The sequence below is a fragment of the Clarias gariepinus genome, chromosome 3 (genome assembly GCF_024256425.1).
Source record: "Clarias gariepinus isolate MV-2021 ecotype Netherlands chromosome 3, CGAR_prim_01v2, whole genome shotgun sequence".
Classification (NCBI taxonomy): Eukaryota; Metazoa; Chordata; class Actinopteri; order Siluriformes; family Clariidae; genus Clarias; species Clarias gariepinus.
In genome coordinates this window covers 36,147,501-36,173,455 of record NC_071102.1, presented here as the reverse complement: position 1 = coordinate 36,173,455, position 25,955 = coordinate 36,147,501, and the positions used below count along the sequence as shown (strand labels likewise).

At 39.4% G+C, this 25,955-nt stretch overlaps 2 protein-coding genes across 3 annotated transcripts in view; one reads left to right on the top strand and one right to left on the bottom strand.

Annotated features, from left to right (window-relative positions):
- Positions 1-866: 866 nt before the first annotated feature.
- spag1a (sperm associated antigen 1a) lies at positions 867-14,750 on the top strand. The gene is made up of 8 exons (XM_053491809.1): positions 867-1,302; positions 4,225-4,324; positions 4,830-4,982; positions 6,370-6,524; positions 8,477-8,618; positions 11,543-11,669; positions 11,987-12,116; positions 12,500-14,750. The coding sequence occupies exons 1-8, from the start codon at positions 993-995 to the stop codon at positions 12,502-12,504; spliced, it is 1,122 nt and encodes a 373-aa protein (XP_053347784.1). The 5' UTR covers positions 867-992; the 3' UTR covers positions 12,505-14,750.
- Positions 14,751-14,944: 194 nt separating this feature from the next.
- Positions 14,945-25,955, bottom strand: part of rnf19a (ring finger protein 19A, RBR E3 ubiquitin protein ligase) — a 19,957-nt gene continuing 8,946 nt past the window's right edge. For both annotated transcript variants that reach the window (XM_053491807.1, XM_053491806.1), the window contains exons 4-10: positions 25,896-25,955; positions 25,559-25,721; positions 20,099-20,213; positions 19,702-19,863; positions 18,460-18,655; positions 17,537-17,680; positions 14,945-16,902 (exon numbers count right to left, since the gene is read on the bottom strand). The exon at positions 25,896-25,955 is cut by the window's right edge. In XM_053491807.1, the coding sequence (XP_053347782.1) occupies positions 16,359-16,902; positions 17,537-17,680; positions 18,460-18,655; positions 19,702-19,863; positions 20,099-20,213; positions 25,559-25,721; positions 25,896-25,955 (1,384 nt within the window). In that variant the 3' untranslated portion in view covers positions 14,945-16,358. The remainder of the gene's footprint in view (positions 16,903-17,536; positions 17,681-18,459; positions 18,656-19,701; positions 19,864-20,098; positions 20,214-25,558; positions 25,722-25,895) is intronic.

Genomic DNA, 25,955 nt, shown 5'->3' with positions numbered 1-25,955 from the left:
TCTCTCTCTCACTCACTCACACACACACTTGCACACATGCTCTAAGAGAACAGTTTCAACACAACAGGCTCCTGAATTTTTAACACTAAATGCTAAAATTATTATAAAGGTAACATTAATAAAACTGTAGCCTAAATACATGCATACATACAATTAGACAGAGAACATAAAATAATATTGATTACTATCAGACTCTTAAGTTTGGAAATTAAGTTTAACTTGTGCTTATTGCACCTTAAAGTGAAACCCACTCAATTACTGTTATAATTATTACATGATTTTTGTTTTATTTATATATCACTCCTTATATAAAGTATTAAACCATAAATCAAAAAGATTTATTTATTTATATTTAAATAAATAAACTAAATAATCATATTTATAGTTAACAAATCTCAGCTTATTTCTGAAATTTACCAATTTTTCTTGATATTATAATTGATTACTATTATTTACAGAATGTTTAGTAAATATTTGGTAACATGTCCTAATCATTTTAGCATAGTGAATTAATTTCAATCAATCTATTAAAATAATATAGATTATAAAATGATTTTCTCTTAATTAAACTGTACTTGATGCAATATTGTATAAATTATCTAAAAATATTAAACGATTCGAATAATTTGAGCGTTAAACAAAAAAGTAGCATTTTTTGTTAAAAAAAAACTTATTATAAAATAAAATTATCTTTACGCTTGCTGAACATGTTAAAATAGTTAATAAAAAGTCGGGACAATGTAATAAATGACTGTAGGAGTCAATGAGTTAAAGATTCAGAGTCAATGTGTCGATTCATTTAGCGCATCATGGCTCTGTGGTTTGTGACGTAATGGGAGTCGACTCCGCAGGGGGGCGGGGTTTTCCCCGGCTGTGGTTGAAGCGAGCCCGGTCCGGTCAGTGCGCAGAGAGAGAGAGAGCGAGCGATATGATGTTTTAGTGTGAGTGTGTGTACGAGTGTATGAGCTTGACTTTGCTAAGAGGTGCTGTAAATGGGTAACGCGCAGAAAAAGGGCGCGTGGACGAGTTCCGGTGTCGCGAGCCCGGCGCGCGCCAGAGCCCGCGAGGGAAATCCCGGAAGCGCGGACGGGAAGAAGACGGCGCTCGCGAACGGCGCTCCCACTGCAGAGGCGGAAACCGGAAGCACCGGAACGCACGGGGTGAACCTCGATGCCCCCGCCGGAGATTTGCCCCCTGCGCTCGCGCGCCTCAAGAACGAGGGCAACATGCTGTTTAAGAACGGGCAGTTCGGGCTCGCGCTGGAGAAGTACACCCAGGCCATAGACGGATACACACACTCAGGTGGAGTGTATTCACTCATCACACTGCATTCTGTTTCTGTGATAATAATAATAATAATAATAATGTGTAGTGTATAACAGTGTATAAAGTATAAATAGACAGATTCCGGTAGTGTGTTTTGACATCAGGGCGCGTCATCATGACGTCACTCGAGAGAGCAGAGGCATCAATCTAGTGCTGTCATGTGTCCACATCTATCTCTCAGAACCAAGAGCTGATCTTAATGCTTTTATTATATTATTATATGAACATTTAATCACTTTTTAAACATCAAAAATCAATGTATTTTAAATATTATTTATTTATTTATTATATTATGTTTCAAATTTAGAACACGATTGATGTGTGAGTACACAGAGGTGAGGTCGCACCTTATAACACCCCCCGAGAGTAATGTACTCCAGATCATGAGTCGATAGTTTAAACTTTTAAAATGAACACAGACTTGAGGCTAAAAGTTCAGCGTGTGTGTTTTGTTCCTGAGGTCAAAGGATTGCGTTAGTTAGATTTGGTGGGAGTGCGAGACTCACTGTGTACCGTTGTGCTCAGAAGTTTACACACACACCTTATGATGGTGAATGTTGTGATGAGATCAAGCTTTTAATGATTCCTTTGGACAGAATGATTAGATCTTTAATAAAAGAACAGGGACAAAATTAAACACACGCACACACACACACACACACACACACACACACACACAATCAGTTCAGTTCTGAAAGTCATGAAATGACTTTTAACTGCCGACCCCAAGGTCTCACAACTTCCTGTTAGTGATGATGATGATGATGATGATGATGAACTCCAGGTGGTAGCTCCTCTATACAACATTAAAAGTGTCGCAACATAATGACAGCTATGATTGGATTGACCAACACACCGTACAGTTGGAAAGTCTAAGTAGCTCAACGCAGATATAAGAAAGAGGAAGGCTGGGTTACACAAATCAGGAACGTCTCTCAGAGCTAATTCTGAACGTCTGGAGACTCTAAGATTAGTTTGCACACCATGTATGCACTGTAAGAAGAAGTAATTAGGAGCCTTGAAGCCATGATCTAGATCTAAAGGTCTAGATCAAACCACCTCTGGTGACAGGAAACAAATTCTGATCCTCAGGAACAACCCAGAAGCCACCATGGCACAGGGCTGAAATGAACTGGAAGCTGCTGGAACACCAGCATCACTGTAACTCAAATACCTAAGAAAGAGATATGTCTTTAGTAATTGTTTAAAGGCTTTCAGTAACTCAGATGTACGGACATCTAGAGGAGGTTCATTCCCTCACTTAGGAGCCAGAACAGAAAACAGTCTAGACGCATGTCTTCCTTGAATCCTGAGGGATGACGGGACCACAATTGTAGCTGCATTAATAATGATGGGAATGGAAATAAAACAAAGCAGAATATCTTTCAGGGTCAAAACCTAAAGAAGAAGAAGTGGTTTAACAAAATACAGTTCTGATGTTATATCATGTTATATTACACTGTACTCTAATTCCTTACCATCAGCATGTTGGGATGTTATATTCATAGTTAATATTTTTTGAAAGATTTAATATTTTTTTATCAGATTAAAAGTAAATGATGTCCATCCCGGTACAGTAGTAAGTTGAGACACCAGGTTCACGATCACGAGGAAGCTTTCTACTTTCAGTGAGAGTTTTTTTTTCTTCTGAAGTCTAAATTGCAATTGATATTTTAAATATTATATTTTAAAGCAGACACTAGTTTAGTGTTTCAGTTTAATGGAGTGCAGTTTAAACCATTGGAACTTTTAATTACTCAGGGATTAATCTAGTCTCGTTTGCTAAGGGTTGTGTTTGTAACATTTCGCAAAGCTGTTTTGTGGAATAATGCAGGTATTGTAACTAATAAGAAATCTCTATTATTATTATTATTATTATTATTATTATATCTGAGTATCTATACAAAATATTGCTAATGATAGTAATTATATAAATAATGGACTTTAAGTCATTAAGAACATTAAGAGTAAAAGTTGTGCACAGTACAGTAAAATATCTCATTTTATACACTGAATAAGGAAACCTCTTGAAATAAAGTAAAAAAAAATTAACAGGAAGAAAGACAGAAAAATAAGTTAAACAGAAAATACAAATAAAATGCTAAATTGATGAAATACCATTTCTAAATAAAAATTATTTGGTGTTTTAATCTTAAAAAAGTAAAAATATCAAAAGTAATAAAAAGAAAAAAACATTTGTCTTTTAACTCGTCTTTTTCTTCATTTTTTTTCCTCCATGTGTTTTTTACTTTCTGTTTTAAATCAGGAAAGAGATGACACAACATCCTGTATTAATTGTGCACATGTGTGTGTGTATATGGGTGTGTATGTGCATTAGTCAGTCAGAGAAGCGTGTTAGAGCCTGAGTTCGGCGTTGAGTAACTCAGCGCCTGGTGTTGGGGTCGAGTCCCTGATTTACACACACTCTGTGTATCAGAGTTTAGTGTCGAGTCTCTGACTTGTGCTTTTTCCATCTAATTTTACCCCTAACACAATCAGTTTGTCCTGACACAGAGTTTCAGTTCCATGAACACCACTGATTCCCTGATTTCCTGTGTTGATTTCTCGATTTCATTCATGTGTGATTTTCAGTCACCTTAATCGTTCTTCCTGCTTTTATAAACGTCCTGGGTTGAGTCTTGAGTTTACGGTTTCAGTGTTCAGTCTGCAATACTTTTCATTTTTATTATTATTATTATTATTATTATTATTGTTCCTGCTGAGTCCCTCAGAGTCTCAGCGTCTCCTGGTAAATTAAATCTGTAGTAAATCTGTAGTAAACTTGAGCAACGAATCAGTTACTGATTTTTATATCAAGTCTCTGAGACTTTCAGTTTTACAGTTTTCAAATTTCAGAGTTATTTATGTGTGTGTGTGTGTGTGTGTGTGATTTAACAGGTATCGACAGTCCTGAGGATCTGTGTATTCTGTACTCCAACAGAGCTGCCTGCTTTCTGAAAGATGGGAACTGTACAGACTGCATTCAGGACTGCACCAGGTTTGATAAACACACACACAGGCGCGCACACACGTATCAGACAGATTAACGCTCAGCACAATAATCTGAGCTAAAACGAGCTTCACCTCCGTCCTACACACTGCAAGCATCTCCTGTCTGCGGACTCAACACCCACGCTGCTATAGTGTTTATTTCATTTTGTTTATGATATAGACTCGCACTATTCATATGAATATTCATGATGTTTTAATAGTAATGTATACACATAATGGGGTCTAAAAGACTTCACACTAAAAATACTGCAGTATTCTTAAAATCTAATACATAAAATAACTAACTAGATAAATATAATTTAAATACTGTAAATGATAACCCTTAAGTCTCAAAACCAGTTAATGCAGTGTTAAATACAGTATTTTTTTAAATTTACTCTAAGTATAATTTCATGAATGATTAGTTCTATAGCCTGTGTGTGCCTGGACTCTCCTGGTGATGACACACAGATTAGATCTGATCCCTTTCTCTCATCCTATTATACTCTCAGTGCACTGGAGCTCCACCCCTTCTCCCTGAAGCCCCTCCTCCGCAGAGCGATGGCCTACGAGGCGATGGAGCGCTACAGAAAAGCCTACGTGGATTACAAAACCGTCCTGCAGATCGACTCCAGCGTGCAGGCGGCTCACGACAGCGTGCACAGGTAAGACCCACGTGTGGGGGTGGGGGAGGGGGCAGGTACTGATACCACAGCAATTAATCACCAACATCAAACATTAAATACTGCTGTTAATCATATAATTACCTCTATTAGTCATACAAACACCGGCGAAACACCACTATTACAATCAAATACTGTTATTAACCATAAACACCATAAAACACCAGGGACCGTCCATATTTACCCAGCAACACTAATGCGCAAAGCATAATAACACCAAGAAAGACCAATATTAACCAGGATTTACTAATAACCTCTAAAAACACAGATAAACTCTAATCTTTAACAACATTCATGTACCATAGATGTACCATTCAGTTACCATGTACCATAGGAACATCAATAAACAACAGTATTCGATTTACTATCAAGCACCAACATGAACTATAACAACACTAATAAACACCAATATTACACATAAAACACCAACATATTCTAGTAACTGTGATTGAACACCAATACCATGCATATAAACACAAATAAACACCAACAGTCCACATACAAACACCAATAAATTACAATCAAACACTAAAATCACAATTAAAACACCAATATTAAATATACAAATCCCAGTATTTACTGTCAGACACCAACCTCAACCAACGCTAATATTTGCTATCAAATCCTAATGTTAACTAAACACCACCAACAAATGCTATTATTTACTAAAAACACCAACATTACCAATAAAAAAAAACACAAAACTTTTGATCTCTTATTTTCCATTAAGCACTGTTAACCATAAACTCCAATATTTTTTCACCAAACACCAACATTAACCATGAAGCACCAGTTAACACCAATGTTATCCATAAATACAACAGTTATCTTTTTCTTACCATTAAGCTCTTATATTGCCCATAGAAACACCAACAAACCGCAGTATTTACCTTCAGAAATAACCATAAAACCATATAGGTTAATACACCATAAAACACCAGCAAAATGCCAGCAGCTACCATTAAACCATAATTATCCATCAAATACTATAGACACTAGCAACTAACTAAATACCAACAATGTCCACCAAACACCAAAAGTCGACACATAAACATCACTATTCCCTATTATATGTTAGAAAACGTCCATGAATCAACAAGCAAACACCAGCAATTGTTAATTTCTTTTTTTAACCAATCTAATACCATCAGGTACACACAAACACCAGAGTTCATCAGTATTCTTGTCAAACACCAGCAATCGCCAACAAACACCAACATTCTCAACCCCATTTAAGTGTTCACTGTGGACCAGTGCAAAAACAACACTGGTCCAAGAAAGTTGGTGTTTTCATGGAGAACACTGGTTTTTGTAGGTGTTTAGGTTTAAATGGTGGATATTTTGTGGACTTTTCTGTTGCGTTCTTTAGGATCACAAAGCAGCTGATGGAGCAGGATGGTCCTGACTGGAGGGAGAAGCTTCCAGAGATTCCCAACGTTCCAATTTCAGCACAGCAGCACCGGAAGGATGAACCGAGCGCTGAGGTTCTCCAGGCACGAGCAGCCAGAGCCGAGCAGGAGAAGGGTTAGTCATCACACACACACACATCACTGCATCCGAGAATCAATGACCCAATCAACATTTATTTATTATAGCACTAAGTTAAACCAAACTGCTTCACAACGCAAAAAATGATGATGAAATGGCAATAGGATAGCAATAAACAAATACAAGCATAATAAAATGCAAACAAATTGTAAAATTATTTAAAAAACAAAAACACAAAATTATAAAATATCAAAAGCCATTTTAAACAAATGAGTTTTACGTTTTCTTTTAACAGAGGCAGGGTAGTTATATAACGTAGCTTAGGTGGAATGGTGTCTCTTAGGAGGCTTCATCAATTTCAGCAGACACCAAAATTCTTCATGAAGCACCATAATTCTTCATCTGACCCAATCAAACACCAACATTCCCACCCAAACTCTCATTCCCCATCACAGGCCAGTCCTCTCAATCACACTCCATCAAACACCAACAGAACCACACCTTTTTTATCATCCACCACACCGATATTCACAGACAAACCTAAACAGGGTTCTTTATTTTTTTTAAACGGTGGAGGAGGCAGGTGTTGTTTACAAACTCATTCACACACTGTAATCAATGCTTGGAGTTTGTAAGAATTTGTAGGTTTTTGTTTTTTTACCCACCTCTTGAGGATTGACCACAAGTTATCAGTATGATTAGGGTCCAGGGAGTTTCGAAAATTTCAAAGTTTTGTTCCCCGAGCCACTTGGTTATCACTTTTGCCCTATTGTAAGGTACTCCATCTCCAAAAGTTGGAGATATTGTTCGTCATCAGACTGTTTTTGGATAGTTGGAAAAATTTGCTCTAGGAGGATGTTTTTGTACCATTCTTTACTCATGGCTGTGTTTCTTAGGCAAAACTGTGGATACAGTGTTTCAACCATTGGGTGCACATGGTCCTCCAAAATGGTTCGGCAGATCTTGGAAGTGACGTGCCCATCTAGCACAAGTATTGGCCTAGGGAAGGCCATGATACTGCAGCCCAAACCATCACTGATCCACCCCCATGCTTCACGTACTGACTCTGTGATGTTCAGAATAAATGTGTGACCGGCCCTCATGTGTCAGCAGAACTTCATTACGATTTGTTGACTTAGTGTTTGTACATTTACCGTGTGTGCATTTTAAGCACAGGGAGCCACCCGGACCGGTTCTCTCTCTCTCACACACACATACACACACACACACACTCCTGACAGTGTTTGTCAGCACTAACGCAGCATCTGTTAACTGAATTAATTATGCAGAAGGGTAACTAAAGCGATAGCGCTCGTAATGGAACAAGACGACTCAAGTGACAGTCGCGTCACTTGAAGTAGCACAGAAGTATTTTAGTATTTACTATATTTTTGTATAGTACTTCATAGTATTTGCATACAGTTTGTCAGTGTTTGTGTGGTTGGGATTAGCAGTGACTATAAGCATAATCCTAATTATCAGTCAGGCTAAATGATAACTAGCTATTCTGTTGCTAGCACACATGAGCTACCCTTGCAGCTGCTATTTAGCATCTAGCCAAAGTGGTAAGCATATGAGTGAAAGAGTTAAAAATATTTTATTGTTTTTAGCAGTTTTGCTAACATTGCTAATTAGTTTAAAGCCCACTTGTGCTAATTTGCTAAGTCATGTGATGTTAGTTAGGCTTGCTAAGTGATTTTTTCCCAGCATATCCTGAGGTAACTCTCATCTCTAACAGTCAGCTTGTTCAGTGAGCGTGTTAGCAATAAGTGATCACGGTGTTGCTAATTAGCTGAACCCTGCTACTTGCTAGCTGACTAGCTATTTTAGCTAAGGAACAAACTTTTAAAAAACATAAAACAGTAATGCTAGTGCCATCCAGCAGCACTTTTGGAAACAGATCAAATGATTGAAGCCATATTTTATTTCCATCTTGTTGTGTGATTAGATTTGACAAAATGTGTTCTTGTTTTTTCGTTTCTTCATAGCCAGAAAAGCTGAGGCGCGTTTCAATGTGCTGAAGCAGGAAGGCAACGACCTGGTGAAGAGAGGAGAGTTTGTGAGAGCAGTGGAGAAATACAGTGAGTGTATCGCTCTCAAATCCACCGAGTGCTCCATCTACACCAACAGGTACGAGCTAACTGCGCTGAGCTAACGGCTAATTCTGTTACAGAGACAGCAGCGTAGTTCACATCACACGCGATGAAGCGGTTTGTTAGCCATGAGCCGATTTAAATAATCCGTTTCAAACACTCATAAATGGTCTGATCTATGTACATGATAAGAAATAAGTGTTTATAATGTAAATCGTAATTGTGTGTGTGTGTGTGTGTGTGTGTGTGTGTAAGGGAGCAGGAAAAAATTATTTGCATTATTGGCTTTAATAATTTGAATAGTAAATGATTTAGTGTTGAACTAAGCTACATCTGCTGCAGAGAACAAAATGCTGGAGTTTTGTGACCTGAACACCCTCTGTGTCTTCCCTGAGAGTAAACTCAGATTAACCACTGCAATGTGATACCACTCTACTGTAGTGTTCAGTGTAGTATTTGGTGTCGTGTTTGTTGTGGTATTTGTAATGATTAGAGTTATGTTTGGCATTCAATTCAACTCAAATTTATTTATATAGCGCTTTTAACAACGGTCATTGTCGCAAAGCAGCTTTACACAATTAAAATTATGGAAGTTTATACGGTGGTGTTCAAATAATAGCAGTGTGTTGAAAAAAGTGAGTAAAGCTCCATATCCATATAATAACTTTAAATTTAAATCATATAAATGCATTGGACACCCTGAACGTTCTATTCTGAATCACAACAAGAAGTAAGATGTGCCAAAGGATTATTAGTTTAATGTAAGGGAAGAAAAACAAATATTAGCCTGTTAAAAAAAAAAGCAGTGTTGAGTTCAATCGGGGAGGTAAATTATTCTGTAAAGGTGTCAAACACCTGACATCAAAGACTCAGCTAATGATCAGTTCCAGCATGGTCAAAGAACACCTAAAGTTACCTGTGAGTGCTGTTACTATTAGAAGACGGTTATGTGAAGCCAAGCTATCAGCAAGAAGTCCCATTGTTGGAAAAAAAGACATGTGCTGAAGAGGTTACAGTGACTAGCCTAAAGAGAAATGGTGCAATATTTTGTGGACTGATAAAGGCAAGATTGTCCTTTTTGGGTCTAGAGGCCGCAGACAGTTTGTCAGGCCCACAAACACTGAATTCAAGCCACAGTACACTGTGAAGACAGTGAAGCATGGAGGCACAAGCATCATGATACGGGGATGCTTCTCGTACTATGGTGTTGGGCCTTTTTATCACATTTCAGGGATCACAGATTAATTTGAGATCAGAATACTTAAAGAGGTCACGTTGCCTTATGCCGAAGAGGAAATGTCCTTGAAATGGGTTTTCCCAAAACTCCCTGGGATGGCAATAGGAAGAAACTTTGAGCGGAACCAGACTCAACAGGGAACCCATCCTCATTTGTGTGATAACGGAAAAGCAGGAATTGATCTGCAGTCATACTGCGTGTTAGGAGTCTAAAAGTTAAGATAACAGTTGATGTATTTAAGTTAATATGGAGTGCAGGTCGTTATTAGAGGGTTATAGTCCTGAACTATCGAGCGACTGCACTTACGAGTCCTTAGAGAACACCTGTCTGCATCAGCCGAGACCAGGGCCGTCTTTGTGGAAAAGTGGAACCGTCCCCAGTCACCACAGGCATCACAGTCAGACTACACAGGGCATCCATGTAACGAGATCTCCAACCAGAAGCGGGACACCAGGACGAGTCAGACAGGACGAGTCAGACAGGTCTGGATCACTAGCAGCTCAGGAACGACATGTGTAGTAAGACAGAGAGACAGGGAGAGAGAAGGAGAAGAGAGAAAAAAGGAGAGATAACCGTTAGGTATGGTCACGGTTATACAATGTATAAGGTGAATGTACATGTAGTGTCGAGTGCAAGCAGGGACTCATGCAGGACTAAACCTGAGTGATCAATGAGAGTGGGGGAAGACCACATCTAAACACACCAGTTCACCATAATACTCTACGTCCATGAGTCCCTCAGATCTGCTCCTTTACCTAAGGCAAATCTATTTGCAAAAATGCTCGGCTAAAAAATAGGTTTTCACCCTAGACCTAAACACTAAGACTGTGAACATTAATTGGAAGACTATTCCATAATTTTGGGGCTTTGTAAGAAAGAACTCTGCCCCCTTGCTGTAGATTTCATAATACGCGGTACTGACAAGCAGCCTGCATCCTTTAATCAAAGAAGGTATGGTGTTTTGTGTATTGTTTGGGGTGGTTTTTATGGTCATGGTACTTGTTTTGGTTGGTGTTTGTAATGTTTGTAGTGTTTGATGAAGTGTTTGTAGTGTATTGTGTGTGGTGTTTGCTGCAGTGTTTGTTGTTTGTAGTGTTTACTGTAGCATTTATACTGTTTGGTGTTTGTAGTGTTTAGTGTATTGTTGGTAGCGTTAAAAGTGGTGTTTGTGGCATTTGTATTCTTTGTATTGTTTATAGTGTTTGTAGTATTTAGTGTGTTGTTTATAGTGTCTTGTTTGTAGCGTTAGGTGTAGTGTTTGTGGTCTTTGTAGCGTTTAGTGTAGCATTTATAGTGTTTGGTGCAGTGTTCATTGTGTATAGTGTAGTGTTTGCAGTGATTATTTGTAGGGTTTGTGGTGTTTGTTCTGTTTATTGTGTTGGGTATAGTTTTTGTATATTGTAGTGTGTAGTGTTTGTAGTATTTAGTGTGTTGTTTGTAGTGTTAGTGGTGTTTGTAGTGATTAGTGTAATGCTTGTAGAGTTTTGTGTAGTATTTATGTTTGTTATGACCTCGCTACAGCCCCTGTTTCATAAAAGTACATGGATAAATGTGGACAAATTAATCAAACAAACAAACAAAAACATATAACTTTAGAGAGCGTGTACCTCTTGCCTCATCCCTGAAGTTCATAGTGCCTGGGGTCTGCGACATTTCACCTGTCTATATAGTGCTTATAAAGGTGTTAATGTATTAACACCTTTATATATGTGTGTGTGGTTCAGAGCGCTGTGTTTGCTGAAGCTGGATCGGTTTGCTGAGGCGAAGCAGGACTGTGACTCTGCGCTTGAGCTGGAGCCGGACAACAAGAAAGCGTTTTACAGACGAGCGCTCGCTCACAAAGGCCTGAAGGTCAGCTAACGCCCCTCACCTAACAACCCTCGTCTAACACCCCTCACCTCACACAACACCCCTCATTTAACAATCCTTACCTAACACTCTTCACCTCACACAAAACCCCTCATTCCTCCCCTCCCCCTTACTTTGTACTCTTTTAACATTTAGTTTTAATCCAAACTTCATGTAAATAAAGTTATTAAACAGAAGGTTTATTGTTCATTATGTATTGCGAGGTTTAAAGTAAACCATACAAACAGCTTTACCTCTTCATTTAGAAAGTGCAGACCAGCTCACTGACACTGTGTGTGTGTGTGTGTGTGTGTGTGTAGGACTTCCTGTCGTCCAGCTCTGACCTGCAGGAGGTTCTGCGTTTGGACCCGAATGTCCGCGAGGCTGAACAGGAGCTAGAGGAGGTCACGGTTCTGCTTAGGGAGAGTCTGTTGGAGTCAAAAACTCAGGGTAACACACACACAATATAAAAAACCTTAATGTATGTCCTTGTCTCCAGGGCACCAGCACAAATAATTGTGTTAATATTATATTTTAGTAAATGGTTATTAAAAATTCTATATATTATTCACTTGTTAATGATTATGTTTATTTTTAATCAAAATTTATGTGATGCTCGGTAGACAAAGTGCATACATACTACTCTTATATCAAGACCTCGCTTGTTTATCAAGTTACAATTTGTTAAAAAAATTTGCTCCTCTTGAAAAAAATCGCAGACCAAGTTACTCGCAATTGAAGGTTCCACTGTAGATATGTTTATTCTGATATTGGTGTTTAAAGGTGTAGAATCCAGAGTGATTAGGTGTTAATAACATCACTCTTCTCCTCAGGCTGAGGATTTACACACTGACCTTAAAGCAGAAGAACATCTGAACATCTGCACCCGTCTTCCAGCAGAACTAAAACCAGCTTCAGCCGAGAGACAGAAACACATACACACACGCACACACACGCTGCTGCATGTTCCTCCTTCCTTCAGGAGAGAGACGGAGGTGATGGTGATGATGATCAGCGCCCGGCCTGGCCACATGTCGCTCAGCATGATGCTTTAAACTCCTCTTTATCATCTTCTTATCGTTTTATATTATTTGATCAGCTGAATCACGAACATGTGGAACATTCAGTGAAATCAAGAACAGTGAAGAGTCATGTCATGTCTATTTAACTTTTTATTCTTTTTTTTTGTTGTTATTGGGGTGTGGATAAAATTATTTAACAGGTAGAAAAGCGGGGCTGTTTGTATTGTTGTTTATTTCAAACAAACGTATTCAAACAAATGAAATACAATAAATAATGTATAAATTATTCATATTAATTCCCTTAAAAATAAGTGTAAAATGTTTGGGAAAAAAAAAAAACACTAGAACCTCAGACTTCTGCTTAATTGTTTAGTTTTTTTTTTTTTTTATTGTACTTAATTCTGAAATTATCAAGAAGTTAATTTTAATAAAAAAACACCTAAAATGTATCTTTAATCTTTACTAAAATAAAGATTAGATATGTTTGTAATGTATTATTTATTGTATTTCATATAAACATTTCTGTAAAGTGATAATGACCGGAGCATTGCTTTTTTTTTTTTCCTTCTTCACAATAAAATTAAATCAAATGTTATGATGTAAAATATCAGCGCATGTCCGCAGAGGAAGATTCGGGACGAGTCAGCCTCACACATGGCCACATTTTATTTTAATTCTTCAGTTATTTACCTAGGATAACTCTGAATATTTTAATCAGTTTATACAATTATTACAAGAGATGTTTATTTTAATTTATTCTGCTGTGCTGTTTTACTGAGGCTGATTTACGGTGTGTTTATTCAGCGTCAGTGATCAGAGCGCAGTATCTCATCAGAGAAACAAACTCGATGTAGAGCGATGCCACGTAGAGCAGCACAACCTCCACATCGCGGTCAGTGAGTTAATGCATCATGGGTAAAACCCTGTGAAAACACTCGGTGCATAAAAGGAGTCACAGCCTTATCCCAAGTTGAATAATTTCTACACCAGTGTGAGATATGGAGCCCCCGAGTGGTGCAGTGATAAAGTGCTCACGCTATCATCTGGAGATTTTTGATTCCCAGGTGATGCTGTAGCCTCCCGCAGCCGGGGGCCTAGAGAGCCGATTGGCCGCACTCTCTCACATCAATCACGTCTCTACAGCCAATCATGGCCGTCCTTGAGCTCATGCAAGTGGATGAACCTGATAGCGCCTTCCTCCAAATGTGATACGCCCGGATAGCGCCTTCCTCCAAATGTGATACGCCGCCCACAACAGTGCGTGAACGAGCAGTTCGAAAAGATGCGGTCGGCATCACACATGTGGGAGCCCCCTAATGACAGATAGGAATTGGATATGACTAAATCGAGAGATGTCATGGTGGCGTCCTTACCAGGTACCCGAGCCACCTCATTTGGCTCCTATCTTCCAAAAGGAAGACCGGTAGATCGAGAGCTTTACTTTTTGTCTCAACTCCCTTCGTTACAACGGTTCGGTAAAGTGAATGCAATTCTGTCCCCACTGCTTATTAGATTCTCCAGTCAACCTCACGCTCCAATTCATTAAGCATCCTGAGTAGCTCAGTTTTTATTTTTTATTTTTTTTATTTACACTTGAAACATTTCTTAGATTTACTGCTCAGATTTCATACCTCCCATACTATTGGCCAGTACAGCTGCTCCGAGCCCACTCGCCAATCAAAGTCTGTTAAAAAAATCGTTGCTTGACTGAGACTCGCCCGTCTGCCTGGGACTCATTGATAATCTGGGACTTTTCTCTTTGGGTTTCATCACTTGTCTGAGACTCGCTGCCCTAAGCAGCTGCAGTTTAATAAAAAATGCTTATATAAACACACTTTAAAAAACTAATCCTCATTAACACATCTTATGACTTTTTTTTCCTCCCCTATTAAATTACACAGATACTAATGCAATAAAAATATGCAAGAAATCCATGATGTCATTATTTTAAGGACCTGAGCGCATGCTGAACAACTGTTTCTCTTCAAGGCTGCAAAAAAAATAAAAAAATTATTTATGTAAATACAGCAGAGGAAAAAAATTAATAAAGCTTTCTAAAATACAGTTACAGAGTCCTTGGATTTATTCTGAGTAAATGAGGGCGACAAGGTTTATACAGTGGACAATATAGCGGGACACTATAGTCCCACAGTGGACTAATGAGAATTTCTCATGTTTCAGTTTAGGAGGGTTAGATTTGGTAAAAGAATTACAAACATGAAACGACATCAAAACAAACACGACACTGGAAACCAATTCATGCACTCGGGTTGGCGTTGATTCTCTTTTTATTTGTTATTCTGAAAGACACAGAACAGAGGAACAAGAAATCCAAAAGGCACCATGAGTCCATATGGGCACGAACCCAGAGTCACGTAGTAACTGTGTCTGACCTGAACATATGTCGGTGTGTGTATATGTATGATAGAGAGCGAGTGATATCCCAGATGGGTTTGTATTGTAAGTTTTGACCCAAACACAGCGCTTGGACACATAACGACCTTTCCCAAAATGGAAAATAAAAGAGTAAGCAAATCAAAAACAACCATACCTTCAACAAGGAAAAGAAAAAAATATATATAATCATTTACAATAACAATTACTGAGACAGAAAAAAAAAAAAAAGCAATCTGCTTAACTTCCTTCTGGTCCCTCTAAGGAAACATTTCCAGAACATCTCAAACTTCTGCAGAACATCTCACCTTGCTCAAACAAAGTTACAAATAAAAAACAAAAAGCCTCCAACCACAGATAGAACCGGGCCTATGTGCATATGTGTAGGTGTGTGTGTGTGCCGATAATCAGTGATGCGTCACGATATATTCAACACGCATAATACAGATATCAGACTCTAAAAACTCTCCAAGTGGAATAAAGGGGAGGGGAAAAAAAAAAAAAAAAAAAAAAAAAAGTTCTTTGGTTTGTTTCCTGGTCAGCAGATGTCCCAGACGAAACCCTCGAGGAACTCCTTCACCAGAACAACAGACTTCGGTGTTTTACTGACCGAAACGACGCTGGATTGCTCAGCGAGGTTTAACACAAGGAGGGTATTAATAACAAAAAAGTAAAAAAAAAAAAAAAAAAAAAAAACACAGGGACGTAGAGATCTGGTCTGGAGATCAAAACAAACGCTTTCTGTTACTACGTAACCACGACTACAATCGAACAATACTTTTAGAGACGGCACTCGAACCGGATCGTCATTTGCTCTGCGGGAACAAAAGGGTTACCAGAGAACCGCGTAAATTTGAGAGTTTTTAAACTACAGTGACCCCTTATAATGGGAGGTTCCTGTGCGTAGGAAATTTAAATCAACAAAAGGCCGTATTTGAGTTTCAGGTCAGTGGGCGTGGTCATGACACGGCGACTAAGTATCGGCACACGCTCGGATGAGCCCTGCATCACGGCTGGAGTAGAGGCGTTAATGTGATCGACAGCTACATCACCTCACATAATCCACACCTGTCAATCACCTGCTGTCACACCTGCTTAACCTCTCGAGTCTGTACAGTCACATCCTTTCGTCATCATCACACCTGACAATGACAAAGTGAAGACCTGCGGAGTTTTATTCTTAATCATATTATAAAACTGGTAAGTGTGTGTGTGCGTGCATGTGCAACCTCGAGGCAGGTTAGGGTAGAAAGCTAGCATTGTGTTAGCTTGAGCGCTAAATCTCAGTTTGAATACAGACGTTGCGCGCCGGGGTGCCGGCCTGAGCAGCGTTGTTATTGCGTTCTTTAGGGGAGCTCCCCGGGCTGAGGGGGGCGGAGCAGAGTGCACGGGGGGCGGGGCTGTTCTCCAAGCGGTCATTCTCCACCTCAGGGAGAGGGCTGATGGCGTTGGGGGGACGGGAGGCGTCGAGGTCGGAGCAGCTGAACTCTGAGAAGTGGCTGCAGTGCGAGTCGGCGACAGAGGGCAGGCTGCCGCTCAGGGATGGAGAGTCGAACTCGCTCGAGTTGGTGCTGCGCTGCTCCAGCAGCTGCGCATCCATATCCTCCCGCGTCTCGTTGATCTTGGTGCTGCCCGTCTTCTTGCGCATCTTGCCCTTGCTCTTTTTCCCCGAGCCGTATTTGCCATCGTGGGGGCAGGTGGAGGAGCAGACGGCTCTGCCCCCGGTGCTGCCCTCCTCCATGCTGCTGCTGCCGCTGTGGTGTCGCAGCTTCCCGAGTTTAGACTCCACATCCACCTGCACCTCCATGCTGCTGCCCTCTCTGCCACACACACACAGTCACAGTGCTGATGAAACACACTTCCTTACAATAATTTTTTTTTTATAATAAAAATTAATTAATTTATTAATTAAATTGACACATACACATACAGTGACTGTAAGCTTCAATTTCTTTTAAAGCATAAAGAGAACAAACTTAATTAATTAAGACTGGTGCACACACGCACACACTTACCTGAATCATTCCTGTGCTAAACTGATTCGAATCAACACCAAATCGAATCAAATAAAAAATTTGTCGAATCATTCCTGTGCTGAACTGAATCAAATCAAGACAAACCTGAATCATTCCTGTGCTGAAGCGAATCAAAATCGAACTGAATCAAATAAACACAGAAACTAATCATTTTTGTGCTTAACCAAATTTGATCATTACTAAACAAATCATTCTTGAGCTGAATCGAATCAAACCAATCATATCTGGGCTGAACCGAACTTTATCAGTACTGAAGTAAATCATTTGTGTGATGAACAGAAAGACACAGGATCAGTAGGGAATTGATGTAAATGATTACTTCGGTATTGTACCCTAGTTTGGGGGATTTGGTGTGTGTGTGTGTGTGTGTGTGTGTGTGTGTGTGTGTGTGTGTGTGTGCCCCTGCAGCGCCCCTCACCTGTCCAGAGGCATGTAGGCATTAAGGATGGATCCAGCCATGGCTTTGGTACTTGCGTTGTCACTGATTGTCCCCAAACTGACTGTACCCGACTCTCCACTCAGACTGCAGCGCTCCTTCTGTACATCAGCCTGAACCTCCAACCTAAACACACACATCATTAAGTTAAAATCAATAAATAATTAATGAGGGCCAGAAGAGCAGTGTTCAGGGGTGGACCCTCAGGACATATCTGAAAAGTGTCATGAGCTCAGCTGAGTGGAATTTCTTGTCATGTGATCTGCACATGAACCTTCTGAGCTGTACTGATAATTGCTTATAATGACCACTAGGGGGCTGCTGGAGCCTAACTGCTCTTTAAAACACACACAGTCAGCCTAAAATCAACTCAGGTGTTGTTTCTTCTTCTTGCTACAATTTTTAAACAGGTGAGAGTCATACTGGGCTCAGAGAGCGTCTGTGTCTGGGAGAAAGCAAGCGGATCGTGAATGGACTCCCTGCAGGAAGTGGATCGGCTGTGTTTTTTGTGGTCCAGACTGTTTTGTTTATTTTTGTTTGAGAGGAACCAAGCGAAAGCAAAAAGCTTTAACTGATTATTTATCCTTTTTTTGTTTTTTTTTTTTAATTATATGCGATTTGAAATTGGACTGAACTGAACTATGATTCAGACTGAAGGACTAACGAGCTGAGACTACAGAACACGTGGTGACGGAGCGTGAATTCACACCAGCTCTGATGTCACAACTCATCCTGCCGGGTGTTTATTTATACTGTGTGAAAAAAACAACTCCACTAAGAGCTTTCTAAACTGTACGAACTTACACACTGTTACACCATCATAGGGAGGAGTCAGAAAATGTTCAAGGCGTGTAGTTATTTAAGTGTGTGTGTGCGCGCGTGTGTGTGTAGTGAGAGCAAGAAACCTGTTGAAGCAGTGGCCCACGGTGCTGCCTGAAAGACTTCCTGTAAGCGCCATGGTGCTGGCGTTTTCGCTTACGTTGTCCCTCATGGCTCCGATCCGCTCCATGTGACTCCCGCTAGCACTCAGGCTGCCCGTCAGACCGCCCACGCTCCCCCCGATACTCGCGTTCTGCCTTGTCTCCGCCACCGACGTACTGTCTGCATGTGCACACACACATCGCAGATTAAACCCTAACATAGCAAGTTATAACACAACAGAGCCACGTACTCAATCTACTACGAGATCACGTTCTGTGGCCAAAAATCAGACTGAACACACAGGTTTAACACAGGACTCACACACACACACACAAATGTCCTTGAGTACAAGGAACAAAATAAGTGTGTTCCGGGACGCTCTGTGCCCTGAGCAAGGACATTGGCATGCTCGAGGACACCACTTACAGAGAGAGAGAGAGAGAGAGAGAGAGAGAGAGAAATAAACAAATAAATAAAATGGAAAACCAGAAATACACAAACATATGACAGAAATAAAAGGAAAAATAATCAAATTTAAGTGAGAAACTAAGGACAGCATTAAATCTACTTAATACAGACAGATGAGTACAGAGCCTATGTACTCAGTTATTATACTGAGAAGAAAGAGTGTATACTACAGGTCTTCTGATAAGAGGTTTTTTTGGGGCTAATCGCTGTTAACAGGTACGTTTGGGTTATTAGAATCTTCCATTTAATGTGTTCTATTTATTACTTACTTTATTTATTTACTATTTATAGTAGAAAATAATGTTCTACAAATCTAAAAAACAGGCAGAAATGCCTATCTAAATGCAGCTGTCCTGCTACACTTACTCGCTATAACGTGCAGCACGTGAAAAAAGGCAGCGTCGATGAAAAAACAAATTGAAACTCTTATATAAACACAACAAAACTTTCTTATATAAACACACAAATCAGTCAGTGTGTATTTGGCGAGGTGATCGTGGGTATTTATTAGCCAGCAGCGAGGGCAGAGGCAAATTTCTGCATTTTTAAGAGACAGTCTGCTCCTCTGATTAACCTGGATGTGTGCACCCGGGCTGCCTCGACCAAAGCTAGGATCAGTGTTTATTTAATAATAAATCTTGTGATAAATTTTTTACTGTGTTTTAGCTGCGTGATGTTGGACCGCTTCTGCTATAAGTAAGTGAGTGGGGGACATTATTTAGCTGCTAGGTTATATGGAGATTAGGGAGGACACTCACCTGTCGCTGCGGCGCCTCCGCCCACATTCATGTCGTTCTCGTCGTCGAACTCGATTCGCACTCCTTTTCCGTTTCCCGCAGACACGCCGCAGCCTCCACTACGGCACAGAGAGATGGGGACCACGCCGTACACGTAAGCCAGCATGATGGGCACTCCGATACCTAGGTGTACACACACACACACACGTTATAAAACCTAAAATTGATCTGTTTAAGACCTGACATCAGCTGCATTCATGCAAACGATGTCCTAGGTTTTAAGTGGAATACTCCACGAGGTACTCTCGTCACCGATCACGGCATTTAACTTTACATAAAAAAATTTTTTACTTTACACTAAACTTTACATTTATTTTAAAGGTAAACGACATTAAAAAAAAAAAATTCTCTCACTCACCAACGGTTACAGCAGCCATCACCGGCGACACGATGACAGACAGCGTCACGCCGCCCGCAATCACCAGGTTCCTCTTGTGCTTGGAGATTTCTTTTCCTTCGTATCGGCTGTGAATCTGCGGACGAACATTGAACAAGGGCGCCGTTACGTTTGATTAAACACCATGACGTAAATATCAAAGTGGATTTAAACACAGGTAATAGTTCCACATCAACCTTTGATCTTTATAAATTTTATATACACGTCATCCCCATAATCTTTAAATTTTTAAAAATCATTCGTCTGAATTTCCACAAAATCGCTTGAATACATGATCACAAACATTGCTGTGAAAAGGTATTCGCCCCTTCCTGAATTTTTTTTTTTACTTTCTAATACTTAAAATGATAACCCGAGCAAAAAGGTTTTTTTTACTTCTTACAATCTGGCCTGTTGACTCAGGAAATCACTTAAATAGTGAAATATTTTTACCCCACTGTAATTACAACAGTGTTAATGAAATTACAAAGTAAAGGTAATTTAATTGTTTTCCTGATGTCTTTAGCATCAGTGATAATTAAAAGCTTTTATCGTTTGCTAATCCCACACTAAAGCAGACTGACCACTTCAACACATTTCCTTTAACTTAAAAAAATTATAAGAATAATAATTTTAAAATGACATTCAATTTTGTTAAGCTTTTCATGACCTCAGTGACAATTCTGAAATAAACGTAGATCAGATGCAAATTAACACTAATACCAAAAAAAAAGAAGAAAAAAAAGGAATGCTGTGTATGACGAGGAACTGAAATGAAAAAGAAGCCAAGCAGAAGGAGGAGAAGAATGTGACCAGGAACACGATTTGACCTCTGAGGAATTCAGGTAGCTGGTATCTTCATGATCATGAAGATAATAAAAATAAATACAAATATAAATACACCTCTGGGGTCAATTGTGCTAATGAGATCATCGTGCTAATTACGATCTGGCTAAGTCGGTTCTTCGAGCACACCTGTTGTTGATGATTAGTAGAGCTGGATTGAGTTGTCTAGGATTATTGTGCGTTCGTGCGTTGGTTTAAAAGGCGATATGCATCGACACTAGAAACCCTGATCACAAGCCCTTCGATTGGTTGACGAAATGGAAAAAGAGCGAGCTCAATTTTTTTTGTAACACATGTTATGCTGAAACGCCCCCTGCCAAGGATTGCCCCCCTACATAACCGCTATAAGTTCTACTATTCTATATTAGAACAGAAATTCATAGGTTAATAGTTTACAAATTACATGAGACAATAAAATAAAATAAGCAATATGAAAATAAATATGTTGTACATGAAAAAATAGAAATATTAATATTTTTTTAAATACATGTATACTTTATATTGTTTATTTTATAATAAAATTAGAAAAAAAATAGAGCCGTGATTAATATGGGAGCCCAGGCATCCCTCATTCCTCCCCCCCTGAGAGAGCTCGGCCAATCAGCTCTCTCTGTGCCTCCGGCTGTGAGAGGAAAACAGCATCACCCGGGGTTCGAACCAGCGATCTCCGGATGATGGGGCGAGCGCTTTACCACTGCGCCTCTCAGAGGCCCAGTCATTTACATTTTTATCTTATTACACATCTGAGCAGTTGAGGGTTAAGGACCTTGCTCAATGGCCCAACAGTGGCAACTTGGTGGTTGTGGGGTTTGAACGTGGGATCTTCCGAACCGTAGTCCAATGCCTTAACCACTGAGCTACCCCTGGCCCCAGTCGTGCTCTTTAACCAATCAGATGTGACCTCGCCATTTCAACCAATCATAACCCGCCAGGAGCGCAGCCTAAATCCTGTTTACATGAAATAAACCAGCTCCCTAGCAGGTTTAAGCTTACGGATATGTTGCTATCACAGCAAATGTGAGAAGCGCATCGAAGAACGAAACAATCCAAGATCAGGACAAATCCACAACCATCAAATCCAGCGACTTACGAAGAATGGACCCATGGAGTGGTTTCCCAGTTATGGAGGCAAAATGTGGAGGAGCGAGCTCACTCCGTGTGTCTCTGCAGTGAGAGTGTCTAGAGGAACGCGACACTTCAGAGGGGGTGCTCTGTTACTGGAAACTGCTCAGAGTGATGAATCAGGGTCACAGCTACCACACATCGTACTGATTATTTTTCTCTAACAGCATACCCCAGAGAGTGTTTTACTCCCCCACATACACCACAGCAATGACACAATTAAAAGTTTTGCTTTATTATAAACGTCACGAAGAAGTTATAGCGTTCCCCCTTTGCACTGGAGACTGCTCCGTACATGGTTAATAACATGGTTAAACTACTTCCTGCGAATGTCCCTGCAAAAGAGCCAATACAACGGAAACGATAACACTTCAGAACGAAAGCGTTAACATTAACTGAAGTGCTGTTATGGAGAAGTAATCAACATGTCTGTATGAATCAGAATAGAATGTTTTTCTCGTGAGAACACGTCCAGGGTGTTGGTGGTTTATCCGTCGCTTCTGGTTCAATTTTCATTCCAGGATAATTATCCAGGTGCTTCTTTAAAAACAAACAAACAAACAAACAAGAGATTTAATAATTAATTGTGTGTGTGTGTTCATGGGCAGTGTTTCCCAAAATATAACTAATATACACTGGTGGGCCGCCCAAGTATATTCATCTGCCCTTTTTAAACATCTGTCCAGGAAAACAATACTATCGTGCTGGATTATCTCTCGCACTAGCGCCCCTGTACCTGTTTATTCTGCTAAAATGAGATCGTTGTAACGAGAGGAAGAAAATGCAGCGGATGCCAGCTGTTGAAAAAATATATATATAATATATAAAAAAAAAGAGCAGTGTACTAATGCTTTTACATGGTGAACGAGCTCTTCTTTAAAAAAAAAAAAAAAAAAAAAAAAAAAAGGATTAACCCTTTATAAACTTAAGCAGCATGGACCTGTAATCTATGTATATAAAAATTGTATTAAAATATATAAAAAAAATTTAAATCTAATCTTTATTCTGATTAAATATTATACAACTATTGTAATGAGCCTTAGTCACGCACCACGCAGCCATCGAAACCATTAAAAGTTATATAATATTTTTGGTTTTGTTTTCACCCATGTATGATTTTTCCCCCTTTTCTTTTGATTATCTTGCCCCCCTCCTTTCTTTGCAAACAAATACTGCTTTCTTTTTCGCTCCCTCTTCTTTTTTCCACTTCTTTAAATATGTCTGGTGTCTAACCTTGTACATTTACTCTTCATCTGTTTCAGAAACCCTTTCTTAGTCATTGAAGGTTGGCTTGGAGTTGAGAAAGGGCAGGGTGGGGGTTGTATGTGTGTGCGTGTGTGTAAAAGGGTGTTCATAAATCATGATGAAACAAATGTGCCTCTGCTTTATTGATATGTCCTATGATTCTGATAACCCAACACTACATGTTCATGTTGTCTTGTGTTTTTTCTTAAACATCAGCTATTCCAAAATTGCTGGGAAAAAAAAAATTCATGAATGTCATAAAATAAAATAAAAAATTGTTTAAACTAAATAAATAGCTTAAAAATCATCCATATTTAGTTATTTTCAAAACAAAAGTAAACAATTTATTTAATATGCCCATATTTCATTAATATTTACGGAGGCCATTATGCGACTAGGGCTCATTATGATAGGAAAATAATATTTGATCATAATAAAGATGTAGAATCATGTTGTATTATGAATGTTTATAGAGCATTTTAGCGCTCAACACTTGTAACAGAATTGGTATATGACTGATTTAAGACAAATCAGTTTATACAGAAGGTCTGTCTGTGTTCTACAGAGGAGGCTTCAGACATCAAACTTTGCATTTGGGTTTTCTGATATGTCACGTAGAACCAAGGTATGGGAATGATGATGCACAAATATAGAACTCAACAAAATATGTACATAATTTTTTTGGGGGTGATAGAAACAACCTAAAACAGCCATAAAAAACATGTTCATATTAACCTGTGCTACTCCGTTGCCTATGTTACCCCATGTTTACATATATTTGCTCGGTCATGTTTGTATAGTTCTGTTAAAATTCTGTTTATCATATTGTCTATATGTCAATATTATCATAATAATTAAAATCTAATAATGCACCAAACGGTTAAAATTGCCCTGGTGTTTGAGGGTTACGTGCTCTGACACAGCGCCATCTTTGTACTAAGAAGTGTTTAGTTCTCTCTCTTTTTTTACTTTGCCTTATTCCTTAAATAATGTTAAGACGGAGGGTAGGGTTAGTAAATTAGATTAGCTCTGAAGTTTGAAATTAATTAACATATTAAATAAATCATAATATTGCATTAAAGGTCATATGTATATGTTGTTCGTTGGGTGTCTGGCTACCACCGCAAGTATTTTTCACACATCTGGAGAACACTGATAGGTGTATGAAACTTGCGTGTCAGATACGACACGTTTGTTTCTCAGAGATTAAAAAATAAGTTTGTTTCGAGGGTGAGAAATCTTATCTGCTTTACAGTAACAGCGTTCCTCACGTATAGCAGTTAAACAGGATGTTAATCAGATTAACTGAGTACGCGAAAAGTGAAAGCAGGTCATTGTAGACCAGAGCACATGACCGATTTGAGGAAACCAACAATGCAGTCTGAGGGAGCAGACGTGAAGCTGATGCTGGTCTTGTGTCGCTCACTTGAATCTTGTAACTTGTAACTGATTCCTATTTCTACACTGGACCTGGGTGTGATCAGGCTTTCACAGGATGAAGCTAGCGTTTACTAGCTCTGATTTGTAACACATTATTAGAGGTGGGAATCACCAGTCACCTCCCAAAACGATACCACAATACCTTGTGCTGATTTAATTAGTATCACAATCCTATAAATATCACAATTCAAAATAGACACTGTTACAATTTTAAGACCTTTCAAAAAAAAGTTCAAATACAAAAGTTTAATATTTAACTTATTTAAATTAAACAAAAAACTACATGGTTACTGATAAGCATGCATCTCCGTCATCCGCCATGATTATTTTTTTCTGAACAAACTCAGTAAATAATTCACTCCTATCACACAGGATGCTATAGTGGGAACAGTTTAGAGCGCCACATGTAGGATTATAAAGAAACAGCGTCAAATGAGTCCACAATCTCAAAACTTAACGTGACCATTGAGCATATGTTCTAAGTTGTAAGTGCGCAATAAAAATTTTTTAAAAGGAGATTGGAGGCATTTAGCGGTACCTATAACTTGAAAGTTACATCTAAAAAGTTTCATTAAAATGTGCTCTTAATTGGGTGTTACAATAAAGTGACATAAGGAAGTCACAGTTTTGAAGGAATCCTCCGACAAGTCTGTCGTTTTAGCCCCGCCCACAAATGAGTCCCAGGACAAACACGCGAGAAATTAGCCTTTGCTAACGTTGCATTGTTCGCCCTTTAATCAGGAAAAAACATTTATCGTCAAAAGAAAAAAATCGACATCGGAGCCATACCTTTCTGCCCACGTAGACAGGAATCCCGATGATCATAGCCGGGATGGCTATGCCGGCGATCAGCGCGATGCCGATGGGCGCTCCGACCAGCGTCCCCAACTGCCACAAGATCTTCTTCTTCCGGCTCCATGGCTTCTTACCCCAGAAGGTGCAGCCTGAAGGACTGGGGAGGGGAGGGAAGAGGAAGGGAGGGCAGATGAGTGTCATCACCTCAACACCTTACACTAACCAATGCTTACTTTATAAAAGGCTTAGCCACGCTCACAATCACTTCTTAAAGTCTATAGTTACTACAGATGTGGTAACGTGTTTAAAACAGGTGAGAGTGTGCGTTTACCTTAAGTAGTGCAGGTCGGAGATCTCCTTCATGCAGAGCCAGCAGAACTCGCAGCCGCAC